We start from the raw sequence: 18245 nt of genomic DNA on the forward strand, positions 1-18245 counted from the left end.
GCATGTTGATCATCGCCAGTATAAAATGCTCCCAATGACTGTAGCAAGTACTTTGTTGTGAAGAAAAAATCTGTTTCTATATTGAATGTCATGTAAATAATAAAAGTAAGTACCTTCTAGGTGTTTTAATTTTACAAATTTGGAGTAGGCCATATTTAAAAAGTCAAAATAGAACAGGTAAAGAAAATACTGCAACTGTGTGACTGCACTATATTGCTATTCTTATGCAAGCAGATACACATTTTATGCACTCATTTTTAACTTGCATGAATGCCAATTCACACAAATGGCAAGCAGAAATTTTGTACATGTTAAGACATGTTCATCTGATACCAACGCATTCCATGCCATGCCCACTTTCTAAAATCTTTGCACCTTCTTTCTGGACTGGGTGGGGAAGAGGATTGCAAGCACACAGGCATTGTGAGCATGGGGAGGGGGAGGAGTTGCACAAGCTTTCTGCCTGAACACAAATTGAGAATTCCTGCATGCCGGATATATTGAACAGACTCTGAAAATTTGCATTTTAATTTTGTGATAATTGTTAGTGTACGTATACCACAACAAATGACAACTGCTCCTTTTTCTCTTTACAACCTGCCAACTGGCATTTCCTTCCATATAAATGTAATGATACAAGTACGATTCTGAAATATGGGGTACATGCAATCTCACTGGTAACAGTATTTTGCTTTCTTTAAGATACAGTTAAGCTGACATGGTTCAGGACTGGCTGTAAACTTGGATGTGAGACACAACTATCAGTGGACTTGCACTAACTATGCTTCAACTAGATGTTTCCAGCAGGCAAAACATTGTTACAGCACTTTCCCCTCCTCTGGGTTATAAGAAGACTAACAAGTCTCCAGCACTATGATTTAGAATGGCAATCTACACAGAGGTTTCCCAATGCCATGATTTCACAAGAATTATTAGTTGAGCATTGCTTGCTCCAGATGGTAGAAGCATGCATCTGTTTTGAGTGATACTTCTTGAGTGATTTCAATCTACAACCCTAAAGGCTAGAGGCCGCTTTTCTTAAAAATGGAGTCTCAGTGCTAAGCTCATTTCAGATCTGTCAAGTGCAGAACCAACAGGTCTGCTCTCCCAACATGCAGAAACAAGCGTGATAAAATTTCCAGAAGCCTTCAACAATAGTCCAAGAGAGTACAGTATTGTAGTCAAATTTTCAAAGTTAAAAAGAGAAAAGCCTGCCTAAAAGTTTAGACCATATACAAATAACAACTAGTTGTAAAGTCAGGGACAATAAATGAAAAGGTTTGGTTGGCAGTTTTCAAACAATTAAGTAGGAATTATGCTCACGTATCAGCACTTGCATCTGCAGTATTCTGAACTGTAGAAGTGAGTTCTGCATCTATGAGATCTTCAGCTTGTTCCTGATTTTCAAACCCCACACTGTTCCCGTTGTATTGCTCTGCTGGAAGTTTGGCCATACACGGAGGACAGTGTTCAGAACTTGGTGCTTGGTCCTCCTTTGAAAGTTCCTTCCAATGATTCTGAATGAAAATAATATGTTTTATTGAAATTTTCTGGACCAGAATTCCCCCCTTTCCCTTTATGGTAGCTGTTGGGTAAGCTACAATAACTTAAAATTAATAATTAAAAGATTAACTTGCAACACATGGAAAAAGCTAGTTCAAAAGGTAATTCAGATAAGGTTTAGTTTTACAGACTAGAAATAAGGGGCTGAATCCAAAAGTGCTTAGCATGTGAAAGGTGTCTTCCGATTAAACACTTTACTGCATGAGAAAGCTCAAACTACATCCAAAGAGGATAATCTGTTTGTGGAAACAGAAGCATGCGAATTCTGACAGAAGCCACTCAGGATCTAGCACTCTGAACTCTTCTAGGAGCATCCGTCATAAGTATTTGGGGGACTGGGCTAGCAGCCATCCTGTCCCATTCCCCCCCCCTTCTTTGGGGCCAGCTTCAATCACTCCGATGTTATTTATTTTCTTTATTAACTTCATTAACAGCAGAGATTTAAGGCAGATTACACAGGGGTACAGTTTTGCCACCACTTGTTGCGATGACTCTTGTAAGAAATTCTTGTGATTAATAAACAGCCATGAAGACAGTTTTGTAGCACAAAATCAAATGCTTATGAAATCTGCCCTGGTTATTCAAGTGTCAAAGAATCATACAACAATGTTTCATAACTACTAAGTACTGCAGTTATGGAAAGGTGAAAGATTTCTGCAATCTGAAGAAATCAGAGTATACTGGAGTTAATGTTAGAAACTTACATTCTACTGAAAAATCAGTTGCAAGCATATCGTATAGTTCAGTGGTCCCCAACCTTTTTTAGGCTGGGGACCGGCAGGGCAACTGCCCCGCCCGCGCATCGCGCATGCGCAGGCATGGCCCTAATTCCCTCTCCCCCCCTCCCGCAGTAAGAAGCTTCCCGGGCCGCAAGCTTGCGGCCTGGCGCCATGGCCTTCGCAGCCCGGCACCGGGCCGCAGCCCGCAGGTTGGGGACCACTGGTATAGTTGTTTTCAGGTCATTATTCTGTCTCAAACTGTGGAAATAAAGCCCAACTCAGGGCTGGAAAACAAGTAGTTGAAGAGTGAGATTCCAGCAGTATGTGGAGCTGCTCCTTGCATACCTTCCCTTTCCCCAGATGCTCCCCTACCCTGTTAAGCCTTTGCTGAGGGCACTCATGGGAACTCTCCTGAACCGTATACCATGCAGCATCTGGCAGAGAGGCATTGCAGCAAGGAGAAAAATTGTTCCCTTCCTTATTAAATCAGCTTTTTCTTTCTTCACAAAGTGTGCCAAAGAAAAGGGGTATTTCATGTGATTCCCCATTCTTATTGCATTGTATATTATTCAAGAAGTTTCTAAAAGTCCTCAAACAGCTTTAGCCATGGATGGAGGTCACAGGAAAAGAGGCGATCCAGTTCCCAAAAAATCTTTGTTATATATTGGAGCTTGGATCTCTAATCCAATATGCTGAAGCAACCAAGTTTGAGACAGATTACCTTTAACCCTTCAAAGGAGAGTAGTTAAAGGTGTATTCACACTACACAATTTGGAAACATCTAGAGCGATCCACAATAAAAAGGAGAATAATCTTAACCCAGACTACAGTCCAGGATCCAAAAAAGGTTAAATGAGGAATGTCTGGGCCCAATGAGGGTACACCCAACAACTTTATACTTAGACTCAGATAAAATAAAATCCTATGCACATTCTAGTGCCTCAGTGTCACTGACCAAATAGGTTTTGCCATTAACACCTTTATCAATGTTCTGGCATATAAGTACAGCATACAGGAAATGTGAAATCAATTTTGTAATTCTAGTTCCTTTACATAGACAGAACCTTACCAGACTTAGACAATGGAAGCTGTGGCATGTTAGTCACATGGATGGACCAGTGGGGCAGGCAAAGTAAATGGAGGCCTTAAATTATCAAATAAATTCTTTCTGGTCAAGGCCAGCATTAATTGTGATCCAGCTTGCACTTTCAGCATTCACATCAGTGCCCTCCTTAGTAACGAATATTGGTATTTTTATAACTACACCATAGTTTAGAAACTAAATCAGGCCCACTGATGTTCCTCTTTCTGTTAACATCTAGAGCTAGCCTTTATGTGTAAAAAATCCTCTTCTGTCAAGAGATGCAGCTCTAATTGTACATGCCTAAGAAGAGGAATCATAACCTTCTTGATCAGTTCCTTTCAAAAAGAAAGAATACCACAAAACATCATAAAAAAAAACTCAGGAAAAGGACGGGCTGCCAAGTGTCCAGAGTTGGTTTCCTGAAATCCTGGGCATTTAATTTTAGGAGGTTGAAGCAGCTGGCTTTTCAACCATCCCCAAAGGAGAATAATTAAGGCTGGTGATGACCTTCTTGAGGAGTCTTTGAAAATGCTCTGGCTGGAATTATCTGGAAGAGCTGTCTTTAGCATCTGATTCCTCCCCCCACCCTTCCTCTTCACATGAGATAATCAGGACTGAAGTGTTGATAGACTGCACCTCTTCCCCTCTCTGAATCAGGGTCTAAGTGTCCTCATTTCCTTTGACAAGTTCTCAGGTGCTTGTTGGGGGGGGGGGAAGGGGAGCCCAGAAAGTGACACCTCCCTTTCTTCCCTGGTTCTTAATAGGGCTTTCCCTATGTCTTTGCCTTAAGTCTCTCTCTGAAGAAGATGACAATAATGACCTGGGTGTGGGGAGGGAAAACAGCTCTGTGTTGTTGTCTAAGCCATACCCATGCATTAGAACCATCAGCACTCCTGTCCCCAGAACAGTTTCCAGCAGACTCCATAGCCCGCCCCCCCTGACCTTCTGCATGCTGGACAGACACTTGGGGACATTCAGGTTATTTGTAAGGGGGTTTCCATGCAGGCCTTGTGAGATCCAGTCTGCTGCTGGCTGCTGTAAAAGGGTGAGAAAATATTCATGCTCTCACACCTGGTGGATTGGTTAGGGGCTGAAGGAAAGGGAAATTGCTCAATGAAAAAAAAAAGCCTAGGGTCTTGACCTGGAAAGGAACCTCTGATAAGCCATTGGGAAACCCAGAATTGGGCTAGGCTCACTGCCTTCATTATGCCTGGCCATCCCCCATCATTCCTGTGACCATGACTACAGCCTCCTTTTCAATGCAGCATAATTCTTCTGTGGCTGCCTCAAGCGGTACCAATGCTTCCAGGCTGGATAAGAGTAAGCCTCATGCTGTATTTGTTACTGCCAGTTTCTGGCAGGTCCAGAATCCAGAAAGACCCTCTCCCTTTTCCAGGGACTCAAACAGGAGGAGCTGCTCTTTCTGGAGGCCTTTTTTCTTCATTGGTAGAACTTTGGACCTTTTACGGAGAAACTTCTTCCATTCAAATGGGATCTGACTTTTGTTTTTGCAGGTAAGTGTAGCAAAGGATTCTGTAGTTCATAGCCAGTTTGGTGTAGTGGTTAGGAGTGCGGACTTCTAATCTGGCATGCCGGGTTCAATTCTGCACTCCCCCACATGCAGCCAGCTGGGTGACCTTGGGCTCGCCACAGTAGAATCATACTGTACTGATAAAACTGTACAGTACTGATAAAACTGTTCTGACCGAGCAGTGATATCAGGGCTCTCTCAGCCTCACCCACCCCACAGGGTGTCTGTTGTGGGGAGAGGAAAGGGAAGGCTATTGTAAGCCGCTTTGAGCCTCCTTCGGGCAGGGAAAAGCGGCATATAAGAACCAACTCTTCTTCTTCATAGGTATAAAGTCCTTAAGGGGTAAGGATGTGACCTCCCTTATACTTGAAGCTCCATTGAGTTCAGGATTTTCAGTGTTATTCTCACCTGATAAAAGAGCAAAACATCAATGGGCCTAGTGAGATGCTAGACAGTCATCTTTCAGCACAGAAGATGTGCCACCAACACTGCCATGCAACTGGGACACTGGACACATCAAAAAGAAGTACACTGTACTGGTAGTGGACACCTATAGCGAACAAGAGGAAGATCAGGAGGAGATGTGGAGCAAGGCTCCTAGAATTAGAAGATGTATATTTTAGGGTCATCTGGATCTTCTAGCTACTCACTGACACTCCTGAAGTCACGAATGGGACAAAGCCCTCTACCTTTCTGAAATACCAGAAATATTCTGGACCCCTTTGAGAATTTGTAGTAGACTGTATTGCCACATGGAGCACTTCTGAACAGGAGCAAATATGGCATATCCAGTCCTGATGTTGGTGAGTATCCAGTGGTCTGATTATGGATTCATCTATCAGAAGATATCTAAGTGAAACTTGTGCTAATCATGCTTACTAGCTTTGCAATCCAATCAGCATGATCATGTTCAGGATTTAGATGAGGAGCAAGTGGTGAAGAAACGGTACTGAATGCAAATAGCATTCTCAGTGATGATGAGATAGGTGCCAATAGTTGGGGAGAGCATGGAGAAGTCTCAGCTGAGTCCTTGAGTTGTTTCTCCAACTCTGATGCCAGTGACTAGATAAAAGGTTCCCTGTGAATGAGTCCAAGGGATGGAAAGCATTCAAGAAAATGGTTAAGACCAGCATAGGATTGAGTGCACCAGAAACGGCAAGAGTCTACTCTATTGTTAAAAATTAAAATTGCAGAATGCTGGGTGACAAAACTGCACACCAAGATTTATTTGTCTCAAGGACTCTTTCAGAAATCTGTGGTTGTTCTTCACCAGCATTGGAGAGCAAGCCTGCCTCTTGTGGGCTTCCAGTTACTGAGCAGCAGTGCCATTAGAGTAAGAGACTGACGGAGGGCATGGCATTAACAAGAGTTGGAGCCAAAGTCAGTACGGAGGGAACAGACATAGGGGCTGCCGAAGAGGCATGTTTTCAGATTGACACCTTGGCCTTCCCCCAGAAGTAGTCTTCCAACGAAGAGCCAGGAAGAGTGAATTCATATCACATTTTGTAAATATCAGACAATGGATGCAAGTGCTTACAATATGCTGAGTGCCCAAGCACCAAAGGGCAACTAATGAAGAGCTGCTGCTAGAGGGGAGCTTTCTGTCATACTGATGGTGCCTGAAAGCTGTTTTCAGCAGTGAAAATAGAACTATATACAACTATAAGCACTAAACAGATGGCTACTTATGAACATTTAATTTCAGAAGTCTCAAGTTCTGCTGCAGGAGACAAAAAGGAACTGAGAAGAAGGTGCAACTTCTTCTTGTGAATGTACAGCTGGAGATGCATCTGTGGGGGGAGAAGATTTTGGAACCTAAAACCTATCCGTAAAAATTTCCAAATTATGGCTGTGTACAGACACAGAAACAGTATAATGCATCAATGCCAAGAAAGAAATTGCTTTTACAGTTGTGCCAACCAAATTTTTTGGCCAGGAACACATCTTCCATATATTCAGATTATATGCCTATGTGTTCCTTGGTATTACTGCTAGGACACTGATCACAAAGATAGATTAACCTTCTGAGCACATAGAGAACATTTATATTCAACTCATTTATTGTGTATTTATTATTTGTATTTATATACCACCGTCCCTTGCTGGTCAGGGTGGTTATTAGACAAGTTTGGTTTTATCACATTAAGCACAGTTATTTACAACTGATTAATTTAGTTATTACAAAGGCAGTGTCACAAGCCTGCACAGTGACACTGTTTCTCCAACAGAAGCAATGTTCAGAAAAAAGTCAAGAACAGTGCCTTCTAGGAATGCTAATGGAATCTCTTACAAAAAGGTTAGTAAGAAACAAGGAGTTGTCTCCTGTTTTCTTAGTCTCACCTCACTACTAGGGATGAGCAAAAATTTGTTATGAATTTTGGCCAGTTCGTGAATTAATGATCACAAACTGAAGAACCAAGATGCATGAACTTTCATGCATTTTGATGTAGTTTCTGCTGGTTCACGAAAAGCAGAAAGCTGGGAGCCACTTTCTGCTTCCTATTTAAAGCCAAAGAGAGCAGAAAGTGGGGCTTTAAAGGGCTCAGAGATGGGGCCAACAGCCCAAGTAAGCCCTGTTAAACAGCAAAGCTGCATGGAGAAAACTGTTCCATGTGGCCTAGTTGTTTTAAGGGGCTTTCTTGGCAGCTCCTGAGGTTAGCTGCACAAGAAAGCTCAGCTTTTTGTAACACAAAAAAACCTGAGCAGTGGGAGGAAGCAGCCTGCATGGCTTAGCTCTTTTGGGCACTGACCTGTTTTGATTCATATGCAGGCTTACTGGGTTCATGGTTTGCCTATGAACCAAAAAGCATCGTTATGGTTTGTGCCCATCCCTACTCACTACAGCTCTCATCCCAATTTTTGGTCATGCAGGTCCCATAATCCCCAACACTGCTTTTTTGATGGTCAAAATGGACCTCTTCCTCTCATTTTCACTAGTGGAAACTTTGATATTTTCATCAAGAAACTTTGATGTAACGGAATAACACTAGAAGGACTAGAACTAGACAAGTAAGCTGCAAAATGTAAGCAGAGTATTCCCACATAATGCACTGTAACCTGACACTATTGAGAAAGGCAGAGGATGAGGGAAGTTTTGGTAATTACAGTGACTCTATGGTAACTTTACATATCAGGCTTATTCCATGGACTTGTTAAAACTGTACTCATACAAACTCTTGGATGAGACAACTGCAGTCTGCCAGCTGCCATGGATCTCTTTAGTCTACATCATATTTTAATGTCCAACAATATAACAAAGTTGTCTCAGTAAAGTAACAGTCACTCAAGCAGAAAAGCTGCACGTATCATACTTTACTACTCCAACTGATATGTAAAAATGACCCAACACCTTAATTTAATTGCCTGACTAATGCTATTACAAACACTCCAAAAAGTGTGAGACCTCAAAAGTAAATTGATTCTAAACATTTACCTGTATAGTAGAATCACCCATTATATATTTGGCCCCTTCTATTACAGCCCTATATGAAAATCTTAGCTGATCAGGAGTCTGAATAAGTCCCATTCGGTATTTTCTCATATTTAATAATACTTGTTTAATATCTACAGAAAATGGATCTTTCCTTTTTTCCATCTGTAAGAGAAAAATATCATTAGCTGTAGGGTCAGATCAGGAACACATGGAAGCTACTTTCAAATCAAGCAATATGTTCCTGTATCTCAGTTAATCATTTATATTACACAGGTGCCTGATTCTCACTTCAGGCAGGAGACCTAACCAACCCCTTCCCTCTGCTGCTCAGGTGAGTGGCACGAGATAACTGGGGCTAGAGGAGAATAGGGAGGACAACTGCTAGTCTCTTGATGTAATAACATCACTTTTGATGCACTAGAAGTGACAGAATTTAGTCACCAAGAACACTCTAGTATTCCATCAGAACTCAGTGGTTGCAGATAATGTCACTTCTGGTTGCAGTAGAAGTGATGTCACTGTATTGACAACCATGTCATATCACCAGTCAAGGGCTCATGACACAGGTGAATCCCCAACAGTTACCAACCTTACGCTGGCAAACCCTAGCTTTATATTAAATTAAAATGCCATAAAGAGTTGGACTGTTCTGACTCACTTGCACTCTCACTGGCAGAATACTCAATCATTTCTAATGCTTTCAAAGGAGACAAAACCCTCAAATTTTATACAAATACAACCCAACTTATCCCATTGATGAGGAAGTCTGAAAATGATACGTTTTTGCTTTCTCCTTGAAACTAAGGCCTTGCAAGCAGCAAGCAAAATATTGAAACACAGGAGTTTGCCCTCATGTTGTGCCCTCACATTGATTGAAGCGGTATTTACAGCAACAGCTTTCAAACGATCAGCTGTAACAAGACAGAACATGCTTTTCCACCCTCATTTCTGTGGCCATTTTTACATCCTTCCTAGAAACTCAATGGAATGATATTTACATAGAAGTTGAAAGTAAATGCAGTGTATTATATCCCTGCTTAGGACCTCTAGACTAATTTATCCCTGTGTAGGAGGATGAGAACATGGGACAGCTAATGCTGTTTTATATTTACAATGAGTTATTCAGAAATAAAAGATCCCCCACCCTGAATGAAATCCCAAATTTTGTTTGCTCAATGAAGTATCGGAATGACAGTTCTTGGGTCTGGGAACAAACTTACCTGGACAAGACATGTATCTACCAATGAAAATGTACCGGACCGCCCTATTCCAGCACTACAGTGAATGACTGCAGGCCCATGTTCAGGGCTCAGAGATCCAGATTCTCTGACTTTAAACAAGAAGTTGAGGAATGAAGCTGGGGAATCAGGAACTCCAAAATCTGGCCATGTAGTATAATGAAAATGGAATATCATCCTGCACTCTCCATTCTAAGTAGGAAAACAGATAAGATTAAAAAATGGAGAATTCACTGGGATCCATTCAATTCCACACATTTTGTATATAATACATAATGTTTTCATCCATTACTATGGAAGCCATGGCTGTAATTAACTTCTTTTTGCATAGTGCAATTACATTTCACAAAAACAGAGTTTTGCTTATGAAAATTCCAGTGGGTGTGTTGGTAAATGTAACACTGCTAGTTTTAGTATTGCTGTAGCTTTTGCTAGATCTCTTGATTCCCACCCATCTCATTTCCTACTTACAAAAACCTGAAAACTCAAGACTTTATCCATAATCTACAAACACAAAAACTGTCCTCCATTCACTGCCTCCTAAACTAAGGTGACCAGATTTTAACATTGGTAAAGCGAGACACCAATGACCGGGGAGGGGGGGGGTCTTGATTAAAATGTGGTCTATATGGAACAACAAAAATTTTCATAGAACACAAAAATAGTATTGTAATATATATATATATTTAAATTTCAACATAAGTACAATTTGCCAGGTGCCCCCAAATGTCCCTCTAAAAGTAGAACAATCTGGTCACCTTATTCTAAATACTACCAGTCAACGGATCTACGCTTCACCAGATGATGTAGTTTTGTCCTCTGTATGTTAAAGCAGGACTAAACGTAATAATATATGGAAACTCTTTTTGGAAGTAGGCAAACCAACATTTAAAAAGCAGCACCCATATGCAGGTAGCACTTTGCTTGGCAAGCCAAATCCTAATTTCTGTCTGTTAGAAAAGCATGGTGATGGGTTTGATGCAGGAAGAAAAAGTCCATAGCATGTGCTTTTCCCATACAAAGCAAAGATACATGTATACATGTGCCCTCTGTATCCTTTCACACAAAAGAGAAAGAGGAGATAAGATGCTGTGCTGGTGACAGCAGTGACGGAGAAAGAGCTGAAAGCTACTTTCCACTGCTTAGAGAATCAATGGCTGCTCCCTTCACATAAAAGATACAAATCAAGTCAAGTAAGTCAAAGCAAGCATGCCCACATCCACATGAGCAGTTCTGCTGCTTCAAAAATCAAGAATTATCTTCACTTCGATCATACCCCCATTAAATACATCACCTTCCTTGCTTTATCAACCTTCCTTGCTTTATCATCACCACAAGGATCCTGTGATGTATTAAAACTTACATCACAAAGACAGAGCTTTGAAGTACACATGATGGACGGGAGCACACATCAGACTGTGCTGCCTCACATTACCCTCAAGCACCATTTTAAGGGGTCTGTCCACTAGTCTTAGGGTAGATAAGTGATGGGACCACAAAGTCTCAGGGGCATCTTATCCACCCCACACACTATGACTCTTTGTTACTTGCAAACCCTCACTGACTCTCCCGTTTCCCTGCTTCTTCTTCTCCTCCCCATTAACTAGCAAACCTACTTTTATGCACACGCCTTTCACCTTTTCCTCTTCCTACCCAGGAAAAATCTGTCCAGGTGCTGTGGTACCAGTGAAGACTGAAAGAACTTGTGGTGATACTTAATTTTTCCTGTATCCTTCTCCCCACCCCATTTTCTCTTTCCTTATCCTGGAAACCTTTATATAAATATATATATTTATATATATAAATATATATATAAATATATATATAAACCTTTCCCTGCTCTCCTCCACCAACCTAAATTCCCTCAGACTTCAGCTATAATTTTGATTTTTAACTATAATATCTATAGTCTTTCTCACAATGTTGACCCAAAGAAGCTTACAGCATTCTCCTCTCCTTTATTGTATTCTCCTAACATACCTGTGAGACAGAGCATGAGAAAGTATGAATTGCTCAAGGTCATTCAGCCAACTTCCACGGAAGACGGGATTCGAACTCAGGTCTAGTCTGAAACGCTTACTACACCACACTGGCTTTCATAGAGTGGCTGCTATTGAATAGTAGCAAGCAGCCAGTCCTGAGTGAGTCTTGCAAGTTGCACAGTATCAATTTGCCTGATGGCTGCTGTAGGCCAGGTCCTGATGCTACAGCAGTCCTGGGAAATACCCTGCCCGTTCCCTTGCCTTTTATTAACAGAAACAAAGTCAAGAACTAAAAATACTATGTGGTTGTCTAGCAACAGCCACTGAGGGCACTAATTTCTTAAAGCTACATGCACTCCTTCTATTATTTTTGGAGCACCCCCCCCCCCCACTTTACGTACCTGTGGTATTTAGATGTCATGTTTTTCTACAAACCTGGGGTATGTTTCAGGTTTGCAGAAAGATTTGGTTTATCTGATCAGGGCTCCAGTTTCCAGTTTTAAGCATTCACAGCTAGGGCTGTGTTGAGAATTAGGTATACTAATGATATACCTTCTTTCGAGCACTACTGACTGCCATGAAAAATCAAGCCTGTTACAGCATCTCCTACAATCAGCTTTTGTCAGTCAGAACTATATCAGTTTTTCTGCCTGTTGCTAAGCAGAACTTCCTTCTAGCTCAAGAAAAAAGCCACGAAACGTATAAGCACACTTTCCCACACATGCTTAATCACTGGCCCATTAATCAATAGCATGATAAAATTGGGACTGCCTAGAAAATAAGTTACTAGCCTACAGAAGTGCAATAGCATACCATTTGTCAATTTAGAATCAAGCTATTTCTTGGGATAAATTCATCCCCAACCTTAGAAAAACACATTGTTAAAAACCCCTAGCTGTTATGCAATTAAAAAATACACCTAAATTTGTAAATACAAAAAATCTAATTATCTCCCCATACTCCTTAAAACAATTATTTTGATGCAATATTGAAGGAAGAACTAACAAAAAACAACCCAAGCTTTTTAAAAAATCAAACTGTTATCTTTTTACAATTAAACTAGGTGAATTTCCAACACTTCTCTGTTCCTTACCTCTAACCTTACCCCGCAACTGAATTTAAGACAGCCCCCAAAGCATGTGTATAGTAATATGAAATGCTGACTACAGACCTCAGACTCTATGTAAAAGCAGCTTCCCCCTTAAAGCAGCTGCAGGCTTATAGTGCAATTTCTACAGATACAAAAACCTCTAATTCTATAAAACCATAACCATATGCTTATGACCTAATCTCATGGAAAAGAAAAGGTAAACACATGTCATACTTGCACAAAAGGAGGAGAATCTTCCTGAGTACTCAGTTTGATTAGGCATAAAAACAGATACGAACAGCAGAACTCGTTGCCAAATGGTTTGCAGGAAACTTCTGGCACATAAAATAGGCAGTTAAATAATTAAGGGAGGTTTAATGAATGCTGAACTGCCCAAGTTCAGTAGACTTTTGATGGACTAGAATCATGCTCCTGAGTAATGAGCAACAAATTACTACAAGGGAATTTTGTCTGTGCATGCAATTGCTGAACTACAGGCTAAGAATATCGTAACTATGAAATACCCCAGCATATTTGTATATGTTTCTCTGTTACATGGTCAAATATGTTCTGCCTAATGATACTCACAGAAACATTGGAGAAATTTTGTGAACCAAAATGAACTAAAGGGACTGATTGGCTGGACACCAGCCAGAGCATTGCACAGCTGAGGGAAGTGGTATGGGATTGGGGATTGTGGTGAAAGTTGTGCCATGGAATCGCCAGAAGTTGGACACAACTGAATGGTTGATTCCAACAACAACAACATGGTAGGCAATTTTGCAGCTAAGGCATATGTTATAGCAACTTCAGAGGCCAGGTGATGTTCCTGCACTATTAGGCAAGTTTCCACCTTGAAACTTGCAATGAGTGAAGAATTACCTAGTGGCACTGAACTCACACCATCAGCTGGTTTTGAAACCGGAGGTGAAGAATGCTTCTGCTTCTTGGGTGAGCTTTTACGATTATGTCCTGACTTCTGTTCCAGCTTTTTGACAGGTGGTTACGAAACCATTTGTAGCCTGAAGGTGGAAAAGCTGATCTGAGGTTGTAAAGCTATCCTTCAGTAGAGGATGCCACTGGAACTGACTGAAACAATGTGGGCTTTGAGGGTAAATTGAAGGTTGGAACAAAGCATGTAGGAAGGTTAAGGCCCTCTCACAGAGAACAGCTTTCAACCTAATGGCTCTATCTGACCTTGCTTTCAGGGTGAACCCCTGACTGATTTTGCAGCTCTGACATTGCATGCATCTCCCAGACACAAAGACAGGGAATATTCATTATTGTGCACTGTTTTGGTAGCACATTGGGTGTCAGTGAATAGGGCCATTACCAACATGCACTCAGTAAGAACTAGAACCGTCCACTATTGGGGGGGGGGGGGAGAATGTGAAAGTTATCTCACCCAGGAGAAAGTCTGCTCAAAGTAAGTAGTGAAGCCAAAGAACAAAGGAACAATTTTCCAACTAAAGCTTCAATTCTTGTTCCTCATTGCTGTCCCTAATCTCTCAGCACTGTTTTTTCAGAGATCTTGGCAAGTTGCTGGACAAAAGGAGAAAGTGGGAAGAAACTCCTCCACAAGGATTTGTGCTCCCATCATACCAATTTTATTATGTTTTCAGAATTGCATGGAAAAGTTGCGGGGGAAAAACGAATACGAGGGCCAAGTTGCAGTTAAAGGGAAAAAATCATGCCTCTTCATTCTAAACCAATGAAAAGTCATGTTTTCCAACTATATGTTGGAGCTTATTGATATTAGCCAAGAAGAGAGAGCAATTTAGACCCAATGTCAGCATAATGGTGATTTAATTTCCTGACAGAAAACAACATCTCTGGGCTGCTATTACTCATTTGAAGGGGGTTGGGGACTGTGACAAGTTCCTGCTTTTTTAGCCTGGTGATGAAAAGTATCATCAACTTGCAGGGTTTTCAAAGCAAGAAACAGTGTCTGCCTCTGCATAGCAGACCTGAAGAGAGTGGGATAGTCTTGGCTATCCAGGTCTTTCTATCCTATCAAGGCAGATATCAGAAATCTGGAGTGGTAGATGTTTCACAGGGAAACCCCATGCTCTACGGCTGATTTTTAACGTTAAAGTAAATGTCAGGTGATCTAAACTTTTCATAAGGCTTATCTTCACCATCACTTCTCTCTGCAGCAAAGGACACTGCAGCTCCTAGAGAAAAACTGCAACAGGAAAGCAGACAGATAATGCCACACACTTTTACAAAAACACTGTATGCTTTTGAAGAAAAAACCTTACATTGATATTTTCTAGCTGAAGTTGTCGTACTGTATAGTGGGATTGGACATCTTCAGATTTTAGCCTCACACAAAATCCTGTTTCTTTGAACATCATTATGTCCTCTTCTTTTGTGGGCCAGTACTGAGCACATTTTACCTAAGTTTAAAGTAAAATAATCATTATAAAGAATTTATCAAATAAAATATGACACACATATATATATTGATTCACAGCAAAAGAACATAACTCAGGAGAATATAGTAAAGCCCATGTGCCAGCATTGGCTTTTGGTGGAAGAAATCTCATGATGCTACAATCTATACCTAGGTTGTCAGGATGAATTATATTTGGATGAATACAACCTTATAATCTACCAAAAAGACAAACTCTGTCATTTAAAACATTATTTATATAACAGGATGTATGCACATATTGTATATTAACCAGTACATAAAAGAATTCTTAATATGCCATTCAGTTAGTTTATAATTACATAATTAAATATGGAGGTATAATCAGCCATTCATAGGCACTGACCACATTCTTCCAAATCCCTAAGCAACTACACTACACTTAATTAGCATTAATCCTCACATTTTATGAACTGTAGTTCCAAAACTATTCAAATATGATTTCAAAAATTTACTAAGAATGTTGGCTTATCTCTGGAATGCTTAAACTCATACCTGTAGGCCACAATTTCTTGTGTGCAATGCTGAGTAGCTACTGTAACTTACCGAATCTTTCTCAACAATTCTGTTCAACATGACAACTGCTTTGGTCTTCTGTTGCCATACCATTAACCAGAAATGGCAACATGTATTAGGAAGTGGCCCCTGGGTGAATAAAAAAGAGAAAGGGGACATTCCATCATTGATAAAACATAGAACTGAATCTACCTATTTTCTTCCTTTCTGCTTTCAATGTAAAAACAAAGTATGGGACAGTTCAGAATCACAGATGTATGGTTGTGATCATTTCTGTTTTGGGGAGGAAGGGAAATCAGGGGTTACTAATTTTTGTTTGAATTGCTGCTCTTTGTACTACTTTGTGCCCTGGGAGATTCTCTCCTACAGGAAAAGGAAGCCTCAATGCAAGTCACAGAACTCCTTGTGCGTAAAGAGGGTTGTGCCTTCACTGAAGAGAACAATATTTTTCTGCAGAGTTTTGGATTGTGAAAGTTACTGAGAGTTTAACATTACTCAACTTTCTAAAGAACTACAAGTGGATCACACAGAACAGAATTTTCCTGCCTCTTCTTTCCTCTTGCTGCCCTGCAGAACACAGAAAGTTCTTGAATCTGGATTGAGAAACTGGTCTGCACTAATGTGAATCACTTAACTGAAATAAGAACATGTGAGGGAGGGAGGTGTGTGGCAGCCAGTAGCATTCTGGTATTGCTGAGCAAGTGGGCACTTCTGGAATTTTTAGAAAGAAAGTAGACACTATTACAAAGTGGCTGGTATAGGGAAAGAAATGGTAAAATGTTGGGAAATTCCAAGCCAATCATCTCTGAAGAAGCTGTCTCCAAATAGGCACTTTTGTGCAGAACAAAGAAGGATCCTCCTTGTATGAAGGAGGAAGGAGAAAGCCAGAACCAACCCTTTACTTTGGGGAAGAGTTTAGTTTCTGTTCTCAAAGAAAAGGGAGTATTTGTCCTCTGCCCAGATTCAAGAAGAATTTCCCAACTCCAATAACTACTTTGCATCTATAAACTACTCAAAGGCACGTGGCTGCAATATGCATGACTGGGATGAGCTCAATATACTAGTCAGTTCAAAAGGAGTGATGTGAAGTTCTCCACTTCTTTATGTTTCATTCCCCTTGGATATTGCCTGCAAGCAGTCAGTAGGCACCAGAAAACACACTGTTAGGTTTCACAGTGCCCTGGATACCATATTTAAAAACCTCTATAATAGGGCCAGCTCAGCTGTGTCAACTTTCATTTTGCCTTAGATTGTTGATTGCCTGCTGTGCTATTTTTGAATTTTTTTTAAAAAAAATATTTTATCACCTTGTATTGTAAAGTGTCCTTTGATGCCTGCTGTGCTGATTTTGGATTTTAAATATATATATATACTTTATCATTTTGTACTGTAAAGTATCCTTTGATCCATTTGTATCCTGCTCACAAAAGCTCATAGGTAGGAAGGGGGAGAGGCGCTGAAAGTTTAATGAAGACCCTCCCACAAACTCTGACCTCCCTAGGTTCCATTCCCAAATCTCCAGGAATTTTCCAACCTGGAGCTGACAGCCCCAGCTCTACCACTTGACTAAAGCACTGCAACAACATTGGATGAAACAACAGCCTTGGAGAACATACTTCACTGACAAACTGTAGGCAACATAAATGTCATACCAAGACAACCAATTCTTCCAATGCAAAAAGCAAGAGCGGGTGGGTGTTCTGAGGACTGTGAAGGCCAGGATATTCAGATTCCGTAACTCTACAACAGGGGTAGTCAAACTGCGACCCTCCAGATGTCCATGGACTACAATTCCCAGGAGCCCCTGCCAGCATTTGCTGGCAGGGCTCCTGGGAATTGTAGTCCATGGACATCTGGAGGGCCGCAGTCTGACTACCCCTGCTCTACAATCCCCAAGATCATCCTGAAGCCAGTGACCATGTTTTGAGGCTCCAGTAATTAGTTTTGGGTTAGTTATGCCTGTCATAGCCAACCATGCTTTCTAGTAAAAAAGTGCGAAAATCAGATTGTCATGGAAGATGAATGTAAAAAAATCAAACGTTACAAAATACAGTTTTCACATACATCTTCCATGACTATCCAAATATCACAACTTCAAATGAGGGACCTCCACTGCAATTTCTCTTTATAGGTGACACTGAAGATGTTTTCACATCAATAACTTATCACAGTTTTAAACTGGAGCCCTATTTGAAAAGTTAAATGCAGACCCCTGTAACTGGCAAGCAAAACCTCTACTGTATACAGACAATTAATAAGGACTAATATATTTATTTATTACATAAATTTCAAAAACAAATTCCAGAAAGCTTTCAACAAAATACAAAAATAATTTAAAGAAAGAACAGCACACATAATACAATGATGTGCTTTGCTTCATCAAGTGTAAGAGTAAGTACTCACCTCTGAAAAGTTCAAGAGGTGTACATATTGGGGAGAAGACAAGGAACGACTATTACAGTTAGCCACAGAAAAAGTTCTAAAATTGACTGGATAAGGTAGAACTATTATTCTTCCTGCCACTTCATATATGATAACATAAAGGCAAGGAAGAGATCTAACTGTTTTACTGCAAATCAACAACAGTGACCCTCTGAAACAATCCTTATGAGCATTGCTATTCATATAGAAAGCTAAATGGCAGTCTCCCAGATT

At 40.6% G+C, this 18245-nt stretch overlaps 1 protein-coding gene across 3 annotated transcripts in view; it reads right to left on the minus strand.

The window, feature by feature from the left end:
- PTPN2 (protein tyrosine phosphatase non-receptor type 2) overlaps positions 1-18245 on the minus strand; it is a 45173-nt gene that overhangs the window by 5977 nt on the left and 20951 nt on the right. For all 3 annotated transcript variants that reach the window (XM_077352827.1, XM_077352828.1, XM_077352826.1), the window contains 5 exons: positions 15621-15719; positions 14902-15039; positions 9551-9760; positions 8331-8492; positions 1324-1517 (listed from right to left, as the gene is read on the minus strand). In XM_077352827.1, coding sequence (XP_077208942.1) covers positions 1324-1517; positions 8331-8492; positions 9551-9760; positions 14902-15039; positions 15621-15719 — 803 coding nt within the window. The remainder of the gene's footprint in view (positions 1-1323; positions 1518-8330; positions 8493-9550; positions 9761-14901; positions 15040-15620; positions 15720-18245) is intronic.

Source organism: Paroedura picta, chromosome 9, assembly GCF_049243985.1.
Source record: "Paroedura picta isolate Pp20150507F chromosome 9, Ppicta_v3.0, whole genome shotgun sequence".
NCBI lineage: Eukaryota > Metazoa > Chordata > Lepidosauria > Squamata > Gekkonidae > Paroedura > Paroedura picta.